Below are 18,937 nucleotides of genomic sequence, written 5' to 3'. Positions count from 1 at the left end.
CATATCAATAATAGGCTTATGCCAAGATTGAGACATCTTTATTCTCTGATCTGTTGAAGTGTACTTATCACCCTCAGCATTGTTGACAATATATAAATACCTTCTGCTGACAATATATAGATACCTCAAGAGTTTTGTGTGCAGTGCTGTGTTCTGTTGTTAGGAAATAATTTTTATGGTTACTTTCATCTCTCTCCACATAGCTACACTGTGCACTTGTTTGTTAGAGAGCTTTGCTGGTTGGTTGGAAGTGCCAACACCGCCTTCTAAAAGAAGAATTAAGCTTTGAGGACAGCCACTATTTATAATAACTCTATCTTTTAATTTACATTTTTGCTTTCTGTCAGACTTCCTTGTAATAACTTTTAATTTCATCAAAGAGCATCCAGCATTTAAATTTCCAGTGGGGAGTCTGTTCTGTTTCTACACAAAGATTCACAAGCAGTTGTGACGAACTCTTGTCCAAATTTTTGTAACAACAGTCAGCTCTGACTTGATCAAATCTGCATACATATTAGGAGAGCATCAATTCAAACAGCAAAGATGTAAAAATATTAATTTTTGTATGTTAACAATATTTTCAAGGCTAACAGGTAGTTTATTATGACATTTAATTGTTTTTTGCTTGTGTTGTTATTATAATATTCGTGTACATGAACCCAAACAAGACTGAAAACATGAATGCTTTTGCCTTACCAATATTTCCCTATCTTATTCTGTCTTTGATAACATCAGTGTTGTATGTCTAATGTAATTTTTCAGAGATTTCTATGAAGGTTTCTAAAATTTCAAAACTAAGATTTGATTTGGAAAATATAACAATAGAAATCAGTATTTCTTGAGAAATACTGATCTTGAATTTTGACAAACTCACTGATTTTTAGGTCAGGGATCAATTAGCCTGTTTTTCTCAGAAGACTCAACAAAATTCCAGTAATATGGTGTTTACCTTTCTGTTGTTAGAAATGGATATTTCAAGATAATTTTTTTCTTTTTGTGCCTTGACAGCTGTCCTACAGAGCCATCATTAAATCCTTTGTCAGGTCTGGTGGTCTTTTATCCATGCATGGCAAGAGGACTCAAGTGCTGGTATAATCTAAACAGAATTTTTTTTTTTTTTTTTTTTTTTTATATATTGAGCACTATCCATTTCCCTTTTAAAAATCCACTCTGGCTAGCTTTGCAATGCTGTAATGGATTTGGATGATTACATCCCCATGGATGGACTTAACTCCTAGAGCAGAGACAAACTGAGGATATACTTACCTGCTACAGGGCAGCTATACCCTGTGTTTTTAGATCAATGTGCATCCTCTTTCTTTTACACAAAAATATTAAGAGAAAAAAATCCTGGAAAGATATTAATTGCTAGAAGCACTTGGCAGACTCTCCTTTTGGGTTCATGTAAGTGACCACAGTACATGGACAGTACAGTACAGCTTCATCCTGTGCCTTCTTTTATATCTTTGGGAGCTATTTCTGCCTGAAGAATGTGTTCCCAGAGTACATTTTCAGAGGCTTTTATTCTACAAATCTGTGTACAGCTTTCTACACCAGCCATTTTCAGAGAAAGCCACAAAACAGATTTGATAAAACCAGTCCTGCAGAAATGCACTTGCATTTTTTGATCTACCCATCTTGATTAAAAAATTAAAATTACAAAAAAAAAAGGGATGCTTTCTCACTTCAAATAAAAATGAAATTTTGTTTCCTACAACCTCAACCTGAGTTTTAAACCAAAAATTCTAAAATATTTGGAATAAAAAAAAAAATACTCGAGTAATATTTTATGCCAGGTCAAATGAAGCATTTAAACTAATCCAGGTCAAAATTTTTTACGTCTCAATTTGTCATATCTTCCTGGGTCAACTCCAATTATTTTATTAATTTTCTTGCATTGACAGCAAACAAACAGGAATGAACCAGAAATTCACATAACTTTCAGCTTTAGTTGAAAATGAACTTAAAATATAGAAGAGTTTGGGCAAGAGAGTGAATGACCTCCAGTTCCAGATAATATTCCTTCTTGGCTATCTTCCTCAAAAGATTTGACTTTGCCTTCACAGCCTCAGTTTTACTCCCCTTGTGTTTATTATTTGATAAAGTGCTAGCAAATGTACTTGTAGATCAGCAATACACCAAAGATTATTTTCTTGCTGTGTTAGTTGGATTCTTAAGCTGCTTGTGGTTTATTTTGATGCTAAAGTAGATTTTTATTCTACTGCCTGTCTGGGATACATCACTGCTATAATTCAAATGCCAGAAGTTGTGCGCATAGATGAGGCTAAAGCATAATTATCATTGTGGGTATAAGGAGTTTTATCTGATGCTCTCTTCCCAGTTACTCTTATTATTTCCGGACACAAATCTCACCAAATTAATTACTGATGCAACAATCCAGCATTATCATATGCAACATGCACCCAACTTATCTCCATGACTTTAGTTTAAAGCATAAAATTCTAATATTAAAGGCGTTTCCCTTGAAAGGTTTCATGATTAGGAGAAGATGCCTTGGAACACAGTAGTACTTGTGTGGATGCCAGAATTGAAGCTGGGTCAAACACAACACAGCAGGGCAGGTTTGCAGCTTAGATGAGTCCATTAACCTCTGCTGAAGCTCAGAAGCCCTCAGCTATTTCTGCTTTCCTAAACAATGATTTGCTTTGAGCTGTCACACATTGATGCACGTTTCTGAGAGAGTATTTGGGATGCAGCGATTAGGAGATATATTCTCTGCTCCCTTGTAGGGCATGGCTCAGGCAGATAAATGGAATTGACTGATTGGAGAATAATCTTCTCAGCTCCTCTGGCCTTTCTGAGAAGGAGGAAAAGGTTTGCTCAGCTCATCTACACTTCCCTCTTTAATCTCCCTGTGTAATTGTGAATAGCTGCAATATGTCAAAAGCCACAGGTGCCAGTGCACCCAACAGCTCAGGTATTAAGTTGAAGGAACACTACATTAGCTTTTTAGCCAATTAACATGGCTGTAGAGGAGACCATCTGGAATAAATCTGCAAAACAAACAGTTCACAGAAACCCAGCAGGCAGCTCTATGGATTGTTATATTTGTACGGTACTTCATTAGAAAATAAACATATATCTTCTATTTCAAGCACAAAGCACAAACAGTATTAAACCAGATCTGATAGTTAATTCAGCTGTCTTACTAAATGACACATTTGGAAAAGCTCTGTGAATCACTGGAAGGAAAAGGTTGTGAAAGCTCTAGTGACTGCAGTTAGGTGTCAGCACAGCCAAAACGACTGCTCCGGAGTTAATGTAAAAATGTATTTTCCTCTTGGTTTGTGGCTGCAAAAGTCTGTTTTGATAACTTTGTTAATATCAGCTAATGATCCAGTATGTAGAGAAGGAACAAACTATGCATCAGCAAACTGCAATAAAGCAGTCACCTTTAACCTGTGTCTGGAACTTCATACTTTGCTGTGTTTATATTTTTCTCCATTAGAGACCCACAGCAGGAGATGCAAAAATTCATCATCTCTAGGTTTATTCCTGCCAAAGGTTTGCTGAACACAGTAGGCTATAGTATAGAAATGCTGGATGAGGCTAGTATTGATGCTTCAAGGATCAACCATCCTCCTTAAGGCCTATTCCGTGTTCAGAGGATGCCATGGGATGTACACGGACAGTTAAGATGGACAAAGTTCATCTTTGAAGCCATAGCAGCAGAAAGCACCTATTTCCCCCAGGAGACACTGAGCAGTTCTGCTTGGCTGATGGATGCCTCTCCAAGGACTGGTGTACCAGCAATCAGAGCTCACCACACCTCTGCCCAGTTCTGGGAGCAAGGCCAGGCCTTCACAGAGCTCCTGCACATTGTGGCTCCTGTGAGACCCCTGCCACATCACAGGGAACCAGCCAGCTGAGGAATCAGCAGTACCAAAACAATCAACAAATATGTAGCTCATGGGAAATGCATATTTTATGTCAGAACAAATGGCATTTCCGCGACAAATTTGCATAAGTATAGAGGAAAAGGGATTACTTGTCACAAAAGCACCTTATATTACAAATAGAGTATTTTCAGACTAATCAGATTTTTCTGTTTTCTATACCAAAACATCTTAGCAATTAGGGTACCAGTTACAATAACATAACTAGCTGCAGAACATTCAAACAAACTTCCATTTACCAAGTGTTGTTCAGATTTGTAAATAGTGGGTCTAGGTATAAGTGTAGGTTTAAGTCTGACCATTTTTGGCTGGTTTAATGCCACCTGATCTTTTCTTCAGAGAAAGGAGAAGCACTAATAAGGCTAGGAAGAAAAATGCAACATTTAGCATGGTTCTCCCTAATTATTCCTGCTAAGAAACCATACGATGGAGCAGAACACAACATACCTGCACCTAGCCAGCTCGGACATCTAGTTCAGGTATTTGATGCAGTGGCCCATCATGCTGTTAAGATGTAGCACACAGCATAATTATGCTTATCAGCCTGCTCACGCCATAATTAATTAGGGAACCGTTCTGAAGACCAGAGCTTTTGGATATGTAGAGCGATGACAATTAGAATGCTGGCATTTGTCAACAGTTACTTCACCCCAGGCGCTACTTAACAGGCCACAGTCTGCTGAGTACATGGAACTGAAATAACCATGGTAACTCTGGGTACGTGACGCTTTAACATTCACTACTCTGCCTATCATCAGGCCATCACCTGCAGAACTAAACGGCCCATCAAGAAGCAGATGAATAAAGTGGCATCCATACAATGCATGAAAAGTGTTAAGCACTTTTAGGGATTAAAGCCCTTTTCATTTACCTCAGAAGGGAAAAAGGAGAGGTAAACATAGTACAAAAGCATGTATTATGAAGAACTAATGAAACTACCACATCCTACTGCAGCAACTGCTAGTAAAATGTCAGTATCTACCAATAGCTAGCCCGTATCTAAGATACCAAAATTAATTCCTATTTTAAGTGTCTCTTACTACATACTGACTTTATAAATGATAGAAGCAGTATCAAAGGTCTTTCATGCTGTCACTGCCAAACTGCAGTAGAAAATCTCTCAGTTACAAACCACAGTAGCTCTCAAGCAAAGAAAGGGATGCAGTTCCATACTCTATTAGCACTGTCTTACCATCTGACTTGTTCTTAAATAAAAAGATGGTGGAATCCTCAGTTTTATAATTTTTTCATCATTCTGAGGAAAAGTCTGATTTTTTTAAATGCTTAGTTATTGTATTATACTACCTCCTCCATGGTGAGGGAGGTGATTTGATTGTATAGGAAAGTATCTGTAACTGGGATCTGTAATACAACTGTCTTGTATTTAGAATTTTCACTTACCAAAATGAAGAGACAACCAGAGGCAAGTTTTGTGTGTTCAGGAATAGTAGAAAACACGGACAAAATCAAGCAACCAAACACAAGGAGAAAACTGAAAAAGAAAGAATATTAATAATTGTTAATATTTTCCAGTACCCTGACCCAGTATTTATATTGATTGTACTTCACCAGCATTAATAAAAGACCATCTCTGTACAGTCTTCATTAGTAGAGGGGAATACAGCTATCACTTAACTTAGTCCATTAAAGACATTAGAATAATAGCCTGTTATTAAATCTACATATTTCTAAGCAGCACTGCTAGAATATAGAGACAAGATTTTCTTGGGAAAATGACACAATATACACAGATTTTACTTTTTGTATCACAATCCTGTACCTTTATGCAGTCCTGATAATCTAAGTGTCTTTAAAGAAAGATCTCCAGTGGGACGCTTGCTTGCCAGGTCTGAAAAACCATTTCTCCCACAACTGACCACAAATACCTGCTGCACAAGCTTACCTAAGAGCTAAGTTACATATTGCATTTATCTGTCCATCTGAAACAAACTCCTTCTGAGCAACAGACTTCATGTGCAAACTACCTGAAGTGAGAGGCAGAGCTGTGGCATCAATGTCCTCAATGAACAGGCTCTATTCTGGGAACAAATTTAGTATCATACAATCCACTGAAGAGGTTCATTTTACTCACAGTATCATGAACTGACTAATCAGCACCCAGTAATAATTGATTCTACCAATGTTTTGCTAAATTCCTTCTTAAAACACTTGTCAGTCATGCTGCACAATGAGACAACCAACAAAGGCCAGGCCTTTCACTTTTCTCTGAATTGCTGGGACTCATTAGCTGATGTTCTAACCAACATGAATAGATATTGTAATTAATGCAGATACATATCCCTCCCTGCTCTTATCTTGACCCATGAGCCTTTCCTTATACTTTTTCTCCTCCATCCAGCTCAGGAAAGGGAATGATAAGGGAGGCTTTGGTGGGCACCCAGTGTCCTGCCAGGGTCAAGGTACCACACTGTGAAACCTCTGTCCCCAAAGATTGCAGAACTTGGCTGAAAAAGGCCATGGTCTGACTTCGAAGTGAGCTCTGCTTTGAGCAGGAAGTTGGACTGGAAGACTCACAGAGGCTTTTTTCAACCTACATACCTCTGTGTTTCTAACTACTGGATACAACATCAATACATTATTGTATCTGCATACATTTGTGCTTCAGGAGCTATGATTACTTTTTCCCACAGAATATACAGACTTTCCATAGTGATGGAATATAGCAGTGCTATAATATATGCAATATATTATATAAAAATATAAGTCTAGTCTTCAGAATTTCTGTAGAAAATCTCTACCTGCAATGCAATAAAGCTTTGGAGGTACATTTTGTAGCATATCACTTAACTGCTGGGGAGTTCTACTCTGAAAATTGAATACGGTAGGAGCATTATTACTGTTAGCTGTTTACTACTGTTAGATACTTGTTATTGAACACCCATTATTAGTAGATATCTAAAATAGAGACTCAACAAGGAAAAGGCCTTCTCAGTTCTCTAAAGGGTGGAAATTGTGCCTTAAGCTTTAGCTTTCATATTTTCAGATTCTGTGCTGCTTAGGGATGTAGTTCTGAGCCTCATATGAAGTGCTGGTGAGCTCTCTTCACACAGCAGGTAGACAACACAAATCCTTTTGCTGCTGAGGACCAAGGACAACTTTCAGCCCAACAGCATGAACAACAGTGAACATGAAGGGAGGAACAAGAAGGATGAGATCTCACAACCTGAAGCTGTAATTGGACAATTGAACCCAAATATGCAAATGGACCAAAACTTATAAAAATGTAAGATCTCATGACTGGTTGGCCATTTTGTGACCATTCTTAGTCCACCTTGGGTGTAGTCCTGGTCAGACTCCTGTCCTGCCCATGGTGAATCCTGGAGGCCTTTCAATAAATACCTACTTTATTCTCTAACTCTGTCCAGTCTGTGTTTCAGGTCAGCCTTCCCAAGGCATCACTTGCATATAAATTGTATTATGAACTGTAAATAATACAGTATATTCAGGAGGGTAAAGAGGACATTTAGCATATACCATTGGCAAGTCTTATCCCCTAGACTAGGGAAAGGTGAAGATCAACATATGCTTCAAGATTTAATAAAAACTTCATTCAAGACTCATGCAATACCAGGCGCAGGTACAGGCCGGGCAGAGAATGGATCAAAAGCAGCCCTGGGTAGAAAGACTTGGGGGTGTTTCTGGACAAAAAGTTCAACAAGAATTGGCAATGTGTGCTCACAGCCCAGAAAGAAGAAGTGTGGCCAGAAGTTTAGGAAGGTGATTCCCCCTCTCTGCTCCTGTGACACCCCCACCTGGAGTGCTGCATCCCACTCTGGGGCCCTCAGCACAAAAAAGACATTGACCTGTTGGGACATCTCCCAGGAGAGAGCCACTAAACAGATCACAGTGCTGGACCCGTTCACCTGTGAAGGCAGGCTGAGAGAATCAAGGTTGTTCAGCCTCCCCTCAGAAGAAGTGAACGCTCTGGAAGACCTTAGAGCAGCCTTCCATTACCTAAATGGGGCCTACAGGAAAGCTGGGCAGGGCCTTCTCACAAGAGCATGCAGTGACAGGACAAGGGGAAAGGCCTTAAGCTGAAGGACATAAGATTCAGTTAGATGTTAGGAAGAAATTCTTTACTATCAGGGTGCACTGGAACAGGTTATCCAGAGATCTTGTGGATGCCCCATTCCTGGAGGTGTTCAAGGTGAGGCTGGATGGGGCTCTGAGCAACCTGGTCTACTGGAAGGTTCTCTGCCCATGGCAGGGGGGTTGGAACTGGATGATCTTAACACCCCTTCCAACCCCAAACCATTCTGTGATTCTATTTTTCTATGATTCTATTTTTCTATAATTCTGTGATTCTGTGATAAGTGACAAAAATCTATCTTGTGAGCAATTTTTCTCCCCTTCACTTGACTTTATAAGAATGGAAAATCTCATAGAACATTACTGGTAGTTTCAGTTGCTACAGCCTTTAGATGCAACCCCCTCTATTATTACATCCTACTGACACAGGCATAAATACGGTTTCTTCTCATTAAGGCTTGCATAGAGGGCAAAATAAAATTAAGAAGTGACTAAGAATTTACAGTAAAATAATGCAATTTCCTTTTGCTGAATTTCTTTAGACCTGAATCAATTAAAATGACATTTGCTTACTTCCTTTGTATTTAGGTATTAAAAATCGCTCGTTTGATTTTATTCCTGTAATACCAACTAAATTGGAGGCCCAGTTGTACTGGGTCTTATCCAAACACACAATACCAGTTTTCAATTGGAAGAGATTTCTTATAGTACAATTATGGAAAACAGACACAGCAGGAAAAAAATAAAGTTTCTTGTTCCTGTATCACAGTTGGAGACCATGGCACAGTAAAGGTAAGGGACTTGCCTAAGGCTACACAGAAAGTCTTTACATGTGGAATAAACCTGAACTGTTTAAGTGTCAGCCCAATCCTACACAAAACCACCATCCATTCACCCACTACTTGCTTTGCCATAGTCTGTCAGGACTAAGATTTAGAATATCTCTGTGGGCAAGGTGTTTATTCACAATAGATGGGAAAAGTGAGTCAGGAGAGGGAATGAGTACAGCTAAGCAGTGTATTAATCAAAATAAAAGCAAATATTCAGGAAAGCCAGGTGCAGTGTGGATTAGCACCTGGTTGACATAGTTCTGCAGTATATCCATGAAAAGCAGAAACAATCCTCACAGCAACACATAAAAATAGCCTTGGAAAGATTTTTTTCCAAACTTCTATAACTCTTGTTATCAGTTTTTCCAGAAACTCAAAAGGGCATGGAGCATCACTATTAATTATTATTATTATTATTATTATTATTGAACAAAAGAAAAATGTTTGCATTTATCCACCTGCACATTCAAATATTGTCCCCCTGTCCTTCATTCCTCCCTCCAACACTGAACACTTCTTTTAGCTCCACTCAGCACATTATGTCTAAAATTAAACTGTAAGCACATTTGTGGAGGGGAGAAACACAGTGTACTAGCCTGGTAAAACTAAAAGCATACATTTACGTCCTGTAAAACACAACACAGCAACAAAAGTGGACTATTCTCAGTAGTTTATATATCACTGAAGTGCTTTCCTTCAAAGTAAACTACTAGTGAGGATTCACTAGCTATATTTTGAGTGCAATCTGTTTACTAAGGCCATGCAACGAAAGTACCTCTCCTTTTTCTCAGCTAGAACGGAAGGCACAAAGGATGCAGCAACAACATTCACCTGGCTGAATGTTAAATGAGTATCTGCCCAGCAAAAATAAATCCCCTAGGTTCAAACATCAGTGGTCAGAACTTATCAGAAATTATTCTTTCTGATCGTGAATTATTTCTCCAGTGACAGATGAAGTGTAGATGATTGCATTAAGCCTTGGATAGTAATTTGCTAACCCTCAACAGAAGAAAAAGCATTTTCCCATGCCATCATTTGAACTGTGTGCTATGATACATGCTGTACAAGACCATGCTGCTGTAGGTAGAGAGTAGTGAAAAGCAAAACACAGAGCAATTATATTTGGCCTCTAATGATTCAATCTGGATCATATAATTGTTCAGGCTGAAAAAACCAGATGGTTTTTCCTCATGCATTCAGTATCAGGCAGTAAAACATACGCCTTAGGCAGCAACTTCCCATAAAATTATTCAAGTACTGCCATAGCCTTGTATTTTATGAAAAGCAGCAACTTCCATTTTGTTTCAGCAGTAATCAGTTTTGTTGCAGATCCTTTCATCTTATTCCCCTGCTTCTGAAAGCATATACTAATTGGAGAAAAGCTGGTTTATGAAAGATAATATAACTCAAGAAGCTTTGATATTTAATCAATCTGCCTCCCATAAACTTTTCTAATTGGTTAATTAGGACCTACCAATTCTCCATTTATATCATTTTCAGCAGAACTTTACTACTGTTTGATTTAAAGGCTGTTCATATGGAAGAGGATGTTCAGCTTAAAGCAATTGTTAAAACATTACTCAAGGAGTATCATAAGGACAAAAAATACACCCTGGAAAGATCTTTAAGAGCTATTTTGCTATATAACTTACTGCTAGAATTAAAATAATCAAAAGTTACACATCTGCAAACTTTTGTGGCCTCTTCTGAAATAATAAAAATGTATCCCTGTTAAAGTGGCATAATTAAGAGATTAGGCCACTAGGGTTATTTTCCAGTATTATTTGAGGTCTTATTTAAGCCTAATACAGGTAAGGACGTTCAGGATTATGACCAGAATTGTTTACAAACCATTGGCAGGGCCATTATCCTGGATTTTGTAAGGAAGGTAGAAAATGTTTGAAAGCTTTTGCTAACTTCAACTATAACCAAAAAGTAGTTCTTACTTTTCTCCCTGGTATACTAATGCAGTTGCTTGCAAATTTAGAGGAAATTGTTTGCATTCATGAGGTCTGAGTCTACAAAGAAGCTGCCTGAGCCCCTCCATAAGTAATCCTTTCCACAGCCAGGGGCAGTGACTATGCTTTCTTGACAGTGATCAGGATCTTGCTGAGTTGAACACCCAAGTGCTGCCTTTACGTGATTTTTTAATCCTGGAATGTACAAAATCTGTCTGAGGCATTAAATAAATAAATGCGCTGAAGATTATACTGGATGGATAGCACCAACAGATACATTAAGGTTTAGATAAACGGGTAAAATACCCAGAGAAAACCTTATTAAAAAAGGAAGGAAATACAGTCTTTCATAGACTGTTACACTTTCATAGGGACTATTAATTTTGGTGAACAGTTCCCTCAAAAAGCAAAAAGACAGAGCTGCCTTGGCTAGATATTATCAGCAACCTCACCCCTCTTGATGTGTGAAAGGGAGAATTTACAGATTCATTATCCCATGCAGCTGCTGGGAAAGACAGAAGAAAAAACCATCATCTCCTGGACCAGAAGCTACTTTTATACAAACACACAATTTTCAAGGCAGCAAGTTCCCACAGAGGAGGAATTATGAATATTGTTCAACTGGGAGCTGGTGCACCCCCTTCCATCCCAGAGCAGACATGAATGCTCAAGGCAGGAAGGCAGCACAAACTTGGCAGCACCCTCGGCCTCTGGGCACTTCCTGGGGCCTCTGAGCACACAGTCATGGGACGTGGGTGGGAATGCCCTCTCTGATAGCATATGGAAAGAGAAACTCTGAAGCATTTTCCTAGCTTCAGGAAGGACTGAAAATGAAAACATCATCTAATACAGGCGTGAGGTGGACATTTACACAGGTCCTGCGGTATCTCCCTTAAAAAGTAATCTTTTCAACATTCCTATAAAACAGATAATGCACTGCTGACATGGTGGAAAAGAATACAGTTTAACAGTTTTGATAGTGCAAGCCATGTGGATTAAATTTTCCATCATTTATAGTTTCAGTGTGACTTGTTTATGCAAGAAAATGAGATATGACAAAGGTTATTACAATTTGTTAAGAATGTTTGACAAAAGCTGCATGGAAAATAAGCGCTCTTCCATAGAAAAAGCTCGTAAATTTCTTCTGTAGACTTCCTTTAAAATGACTTGCACTTCAACCTTTTCTTCAAGTGGAAGAGTGTAGCATGTTGAGGGCTTGATACTGCACCACCTTCTCCCCAGATATAGTTCAGCCCTGGCCATGGAGAAGTGGAGTATGAAGACCTCACAGTCTTAGAATGGGAAAATAACCCGGAAAGGAAACTTAATAAATAAATTTTGAGAAAAAAAAAGTATTGCAGCAAGGCTTTCTTTTTATATATTCTTTCATTTGGTTTATAGCCACCTTTCTCAGAAATATAGAAATTTGAACTGAATTTCATGCCTGACTTTTTTAAGAAGAACTGATGATACTGCTGAAGCAACTTATTTAGAAAGGTGAGTTTTGTCAGGCTGGGATGGATACATTTTGTTTTAAAAATATTTTTCATTCCACTGTGGGATATTTACTCTTTCTAAAAATTAGAACAGTTTATCAAGAATGAAACTGTTTTATCAAGAATGAAAAGTTTACTTTTGCAGTGTGAAAAAAAATTGTTGTCAACATAAATTGTTCTTTTCTGGCATATTTTTAAGGAATTGTATTCTTAGCAGAGTCTGCTTAGTGACTGTATTTGGCTTCTATTGACAAAGCAATGAAGAGGCTATAACAAGAGATGATACCAAAACAAAGCAAATCAAATAGCTCAGGTACCTATGGGGCACAAATAAAAGTGTCATTAAATGCACATTTGATAATCCACTTCATCATAGAAAAAAAAAATCAAGCTAAGTTTCTCCAGGGTTTTAAAAAAGGAGGTATCATACTTCCTTGAGCAAGTGCACTTGCTCAAAAGAAAACAAAACAAAACCAGAAATGCTTTTTCTTAATTCTCAGAGATACTTATGACCTAGATATTTTCTATTTTCATTTGCTTCAACAGGAGATAAGAGAAAAATAAGAATAAAGCATGTGCTCCTCCAGATTTAACTATTTTAATGATTGGGAAGTATTTTACTGATTCGCCTCAAATCTGTAGAAAATGACAAAATGCTCCTTTTATCACTCTCAAAGCATAGGTCTTTTTGTAGACCAAAATTTTCAAAAGTGAATGGTTAATTTAATAAATAAAATTTGCATTTAGACAACTCTATGGGTTTTTTCTTTTGCATCAAATAATTCCAACACCCAGTGACAGGTCTGGCAGCTTACATAGCAACTTTTGCTTGACCACAGATATTTCACAGGAAAATTAATTTAAAATATTAATAGAAACTACGTTGTGTTTAACACTGAGCACAGGTTGCAGAATTTATATATATATATTTTAGAACACATACAAGATTAAGAAATAAACTTTATTTTACTGAAACAGAGAAAATTTTAAGAATTACAATATGAAGCTGGAGAAAAGAGGACCCCTGTATAACCTTTTATTTCAAATAATTTTTTTATTTCAGTCTATTTTTTCCAACCTTTTTCAAAGCCTAAGGAAAAGGGAAGTACTCAAATATTCTTTTCCTATAAAAATGTTTGCTAACCTCCTGTACTTAGATGTCTTCCTAGTGAGAAAAATAATTCTTAATATAAAAACTGTGTAGAAGTGCAAGAAAGAAATGTGCTCTGTAATCACTAGCATAATCCACTATAAAATCAGCTTTTTAGCTGATTTTTGATTGATCTTGTAGATCAATCTTCAGAATTTAAGATTAAAATATGTCCACTACCTCATTTTTGTTTGGGGTTTTTTTTTAAAGTAACACAGCAAACTTAACAAACCAGAAGGAATGAAGGACTGCTGGGTATATTTTATGCCACAAGAATTGCCTGTTTGTTTGGTGGTCAGAGTGCAGCTCTGGCTCTGGCAAAGCCAGGGAGTGATTTATTGCAGCAGGGCCACACATCAGTTACCTTCATTGCCAGTGGCCAGTGGGGACAACACTGGCTTTGGCAGCTAAAACTGAGATGGAACTAACTGTGTTAGGAGAAAAATGGCCTGCCTACCTTATCCTCTGGAGCTAATCCCACTCACTGTGATTCAGCTGGATCCCTGAGTAACGTGACAGGGAATGACACTCCCTATGGCTGCTGATGGTCTACACTATTAAATGCTGAGGACTGCCATTAGAATAATGGTAAAACACTGCTTTCCTAGACAGCTCCTGGGTATGGTCTGGGAGCTAACAAGTATCTGGGTGAAATTTTTCTCTAGACTTGCCTATACATCTTTTACTACAGATAGGTACTTCTGGATGTCAAGTTATTGTGTTGAAAAAAACCTATCAAACAAGCCTATTTAGCAAATGAGCTGTAATTTACGACGGGGATATTTCAGATCCTGAGGCTGTATCACAGCACAAGCCTGCCAGAATTTTAGAAGCATTTGGACAAGGCTTCGAGGCCCATGGTGTGATTTTTAGGGCTGTCCTGTGCAGAACCAGGAGTTGGAGTTTGATGATCTCTGTGGGTACCTCCCAACCCAGAATGTTCTTTGATTCTGTGATTTCAGTACTGTTTTACATCTCAATCAAACGTAAAGTTGGGGACAAAATCTAGTGAAAATTTAATCATTCAAATTCAGGTGCCTGATGGACATATTTCAATAAAAACCTGGGATTAAGACAATTAGCCCAAATTGGTTATGAGAGGTTGATACTGTGGGAAGCACTTGAGTCTGCTGTGCATTTTCACCTAAAATACTTCATCCTATTGAAGAGTTCTGGAGCAAAAATCAATTTCCTCACTTATCTTTTTTTTTTTTGTTTTCCTCCTGTAGTATATTATATACTGGATTTTGCTTTGGTTTTACATTTGTTTTTCATTGATATACAGTCAACAATATTGACAATTAGGGAGTTTTTCAGGGGAAAGGACACTCAAATGCAGTCACACAAAGATACTGTACCGTAGTACAAGAGCAAATGGGATTTCTTTTAACCATATCACTCAAGAAGGCATCTTAGCAACCCTTGGCTACTTCTATAATTTTTATCCTTCTAGACATGTGAACAAAAAAGTACACACAATGGACAAAGAAGTACCCACAAATTCTCCAATAATAGCTTTCCAGGCTGCAAATTAACATGGTTGTCCTGGCAGTAATGCTCAAATCCATTATATAGATGAAGAATTTATGGAATACTTTGCTTTTTATGGGGATTCCAATTTATTTACTGTCATTACATGTGATTATCTCACATATTAACCAGAATAGAAGATAAGAAAATAAAGCACATTTAAAAAAATATTTCTTTTTAAATTAAAAAAAAAACTATTTTAAGTGGAAACATCAGAGCTTTGAGGCGTATTGTACCACATTATTAGATCAGCCCTCGGCAGCTGAGGGAGGAATGGTACTCTGATAAAAAATCAGAGATACTAATCAATCTGATCACTTTAGGATGCTTCAACTCAGCAAGTTTGTTAAGACAGGAATGATTTATCATATTTAATACACTGAAATACAGAAGAATATATTTGAGCATTCTACTGTGGAGTGTTAAAAAGGAGAATGAGGAGGCAAGAGTAAGTCTGTCCTGAAAAAAGCCATATATTCATGATGAAATTAAAAAAAGTGGTAAGCATAACAGTATTTACAAGTCCAGGCTACCTTATGGTCCCAGTGTCTGTCACAGTTACAACAGAAATCTAAGCAGCCAAGAATGCCAGGACTCATTAAACTTGGCAGAAAAATATCATAATGTTATCAAGAATTAGCAGTTTAAAAAAATTCTTCAGTGTACCAAGATCTAGGTCTTCTTTCTCTAACTTTATGTACTCCTAGTAACTAACAGCTGGGTTTTGGTTTTTGTTATAACCTTACAGTTGACTTCAGTGGAAGCATGGCTTGTGCTGGGAATTATGAGCTGACTCATAAATATCACCAGAGCAGAAAAAATCCTGTTAATTTCCTATCATTTTCTCCCAGTAGTAAACAAGGATATAAATGGAACACAGAATATTTTTCTAACATAATGCACTGTTAGTATTAAACTTACTTCTAAGAATCAATCACGGCACTTTAGCTCAAGGGCATTCAGTTTTATACCACACCATTAGTCTTGTCTTCCTTAATCTAAATAAGTCCTGCACTTTCTGGAATCTGAAGTGCCCCTTCTTGTTGTTAAGCAGCAGTACTAACAGACCAGAACCTGATGGTAGAAGCATGTGAGATTGCAAAAGAAGAACCCCTTCTTGAAAGGTTCAAATGACAAAATTTCCTGAGTTTAACTAACTTACAGCAACGCTGATCTCCGCTCCATGCTCATCCGTATAATACTGACAGGAAAGCAGCACGAAGTCTCAAAGCTGAGGGGGCAGTGGGGTGTTTGCCTATTTCCTCATATGCCTAAGTTTCTCTGTGTTTAAAAGCAAAGAGCAGAAACACACTTTGTCAAGCACTAGGTCTTGCTGGAGAGGGTACAACAAACAGCTTATGGCTTTGTATCACACACTACTTTGAGAACAGAAAACTTCTTGCAGTGCTGTTTAGGTCTTGAGAGTTAAAGCAAGATGTAACACATTTCACAATAAGCCTTTATTCTCTCTGAGTCTCTATAGTCAAAGCCCAATGATGTGACTCATTTCCTCTATTTTTCAGGGTCTTTTATCTCATAATCACTCTAGCTGGGGAAAAGTGTTAGATAATTTCTTCTGTGCACCAAACAAGATATTCTGAAGTCCCTACAAGGTGGGGCTGCAGAGCCCACCAGCAGTGACTGCAGTGTGGAAGGGCAGCACCTCGTGCGCCCAGAGCCTCTGCTGGGGCTGTCTGTCCAGCTGCTGCTCACATCCACGTGCCAAAACTGTGCTTATGCACTGCTTTGGCAACAATAATGTTTCTGTTTCAATAATGAGTTATTTTATTAAATGCTGGGTTGCAAAGGTTCTGGAACAACTGTTCCGCTTATGCAGAATGTTAAACACACAAAGTGATCACTTATTTTCCATAGGGGGAAAAACTTGCCCTTTGATCTTAAACACATTAAAGCTGCTGCTTGCCTGTTTGAAATAACACATGACAGTGCTTTTACTTTCCAACATTTTATCTTACAGTGGCTTTCACTCTTTGCCAAAAAATTGTTCTGCTCAGAAATTTGTGTGAAACAAGTTTGCATTTATCAGACATATTGCAGGCACAGAGATAGTCTTATATGAATTTTACTTCAGCAGATCAGTTTCCTTTCACACAGGATGATCCTTTAAGCACTTATCTAAGTGTTCACTTATCTAAGTCAGGCCAGGCTGGATGGGGCTTTGGGTAATCTGATCTAGATGCAGGTGTCCCAGCCTGCAGCTGGTGCATTGGACTCAATGATCTTTAAAGGTCAGTTCCAACCCAAACCGTTCTACGATTCTGTGATTCCATGTGCACAGTTTGATCAGAGATGACTGCGAGCACATGCTGCTGAACACTGCATACTTCCAAGGCTGGAGAAGAAGCCCTGGAGATCTCTTTGTTAATCACACAGTTGAAGTCAGTTTCTTGGAGCTTCAATATACAAAGTAGTAGCCTTCAGTAGTGCACGAACTATACTAGTAAACAGGATTGTAACTTCCCAGAACTGGGGAACAGGCAGACAAGCATCTCTGCTATAAGGAGAAAAACACCTCTGTCAATACAAGGAAGTCCAGTTAGTTGATATATTTCAGCTAATAATGACTCCTGTTTTTTTCAGAGCTAAACGAGTGTCTCTTTGCACCTCTCAACACAGCGTAATACTCTCTTCAGTGTACTCAGTCCAAACAACTCCACCATAGACACAGCAGCGTTGTTTTCCTGTATTGTCAATGTGAAGCTGAGATACATGGTAATTTTCCCTCCTACAATTCATAAAGGTTCACATTAAAAATCAGTGCAGGGTAGGCAATTAAGAGCTTTTGCAAATTATGAGCCTCTGAGTCTAAATTCTTAACTGTCTTTAAAGTATTAACTCAAGGGTACAGGAGAAGTTTGGTGGAATTGCGGATTGGTCCTTCCTAGGCTAGGAGTGATTTAAGCTATGTACAGCGCCCAGACAGAGCACTTCCAGCACAGCCAGGAATTGTTCTTAATTGAGATATACCCCCATGACTGCACCTCCTTGTAGTGAGAGCACTGTTTTTCTCCTTCCAACAGAGATGCATGTCTCCTCAGGAAGCCTGATAAGTGGAAGAGTGGATTCAGGGTGAGCCAAAAACACTGTACATACTTATATGTAAAAAACAAGTTCTGCTCTTTTCATATATTTTATGATCCATTTGGAACATTTATTTATGTAGCTTTACAGAATGAATGTTGAACAGGACTGAGTATTATGATTTAACTAAAAAATCATGTAACAGTATCCATCCATTCAGATGAGAGCAAACAGAAAAAATTAACCAAATCAACCAATATATCAAAGCAGCAGAAGATCATTTAGTCAAACCTTCCTATCAAACTTTATGAAATAAATAGCTTTTTAGTATGCCCAGAGCATTACTGAATTCAGACAATCACAGGCAAATAAATAACCAAGAACCTGTCTGTTAGAATCAGCATATTGATCTCTAATGAAACTAAAGTTACATTGGCTTCTTTTAAGAAGGAGTTCACCAAAATCACAACCCTATGTTGGCTAGAAGGGACCTCCAGCAGTTACCTTGTCTAGCTCCTGCAGAAAGCAAGTTCAATTACATCAGCTTGCTCAAGGTCATGTCCAGTCGAGTGGTGAGTGTCTGCAGGGAAGGAGGCTGTGACCTCTCTGGACAGCCTGGAACAACACCTGACTGCCTGAATGGTTTTTTTCTTAACATGTAGCTCCAATTCTTGCTTAAGAAACATTGAGCATCATATTACTTTTCAAAGTCTAATCATTAGTTTGGGGTTTTTTGGTTGTTGGTTTTTTTTTTTTTCATCGCTCACTAGACTGCATCACTCAATCTAGTATGTTGAGAACAAGTCTTCATGAGCTGGGATGACAGGATAGTCTGTATTCTCATGCTTCTGGTGCTATTCTCTCATAGCTACTCCTCCTTACCCCAATAACCTCACTGAGTTTGATTCTTCTAGTTGTAAACTTAAAATTAATCACAGAATCACATAATTGTAGGATCATAGAA

The 18,937-nt window shown here is 38.0% G+C and overlaps 1 protein-coding gene across 2 annotated transcripts in view; it reads right to left on the bottom strand.

The window, feature by feature from the left end:
* KCNQ5 (potassium voltage-gated channel subfamily Q member 5) overlaps positions 1-18,937 on the bottom strand; it is a 277,646-nt gene that overhangs the window by 79,057 nt on the left and 179,652 nt on the right. For both annotated transcript variants that reach the window (XM_066315020.1, XM_066315019.1), the window contains exon 2: positions 5,319-5,409. In XM_066315020.1, coding sequence (XP_066171117.1) covers positions 5,319-5,409 — 91 coding nt within the window. The remainder of the gene's footprint in view (positions 1-5,318; positions 5,410-18,937) is intronic.

The sequence above is a fragment of the Sylvia atricapilla genome, chromosome 3 (assembly GCF_009819655.1).
Source record: "Sylvia atricapilla isolate bSylAtr1 chromosome 3, bSylAtr1.pri, whole genome shotgun sequence".
Taxonomy (NCBI): Eukaryota; Metazoa; Chordata; class Aves; order Passeriformes; family Sylviidae; genus Sylvia; species Sylvia atricapilla.
This window is presented reverse-complemented; position numbering and strand designations above follow the sequence as displayed.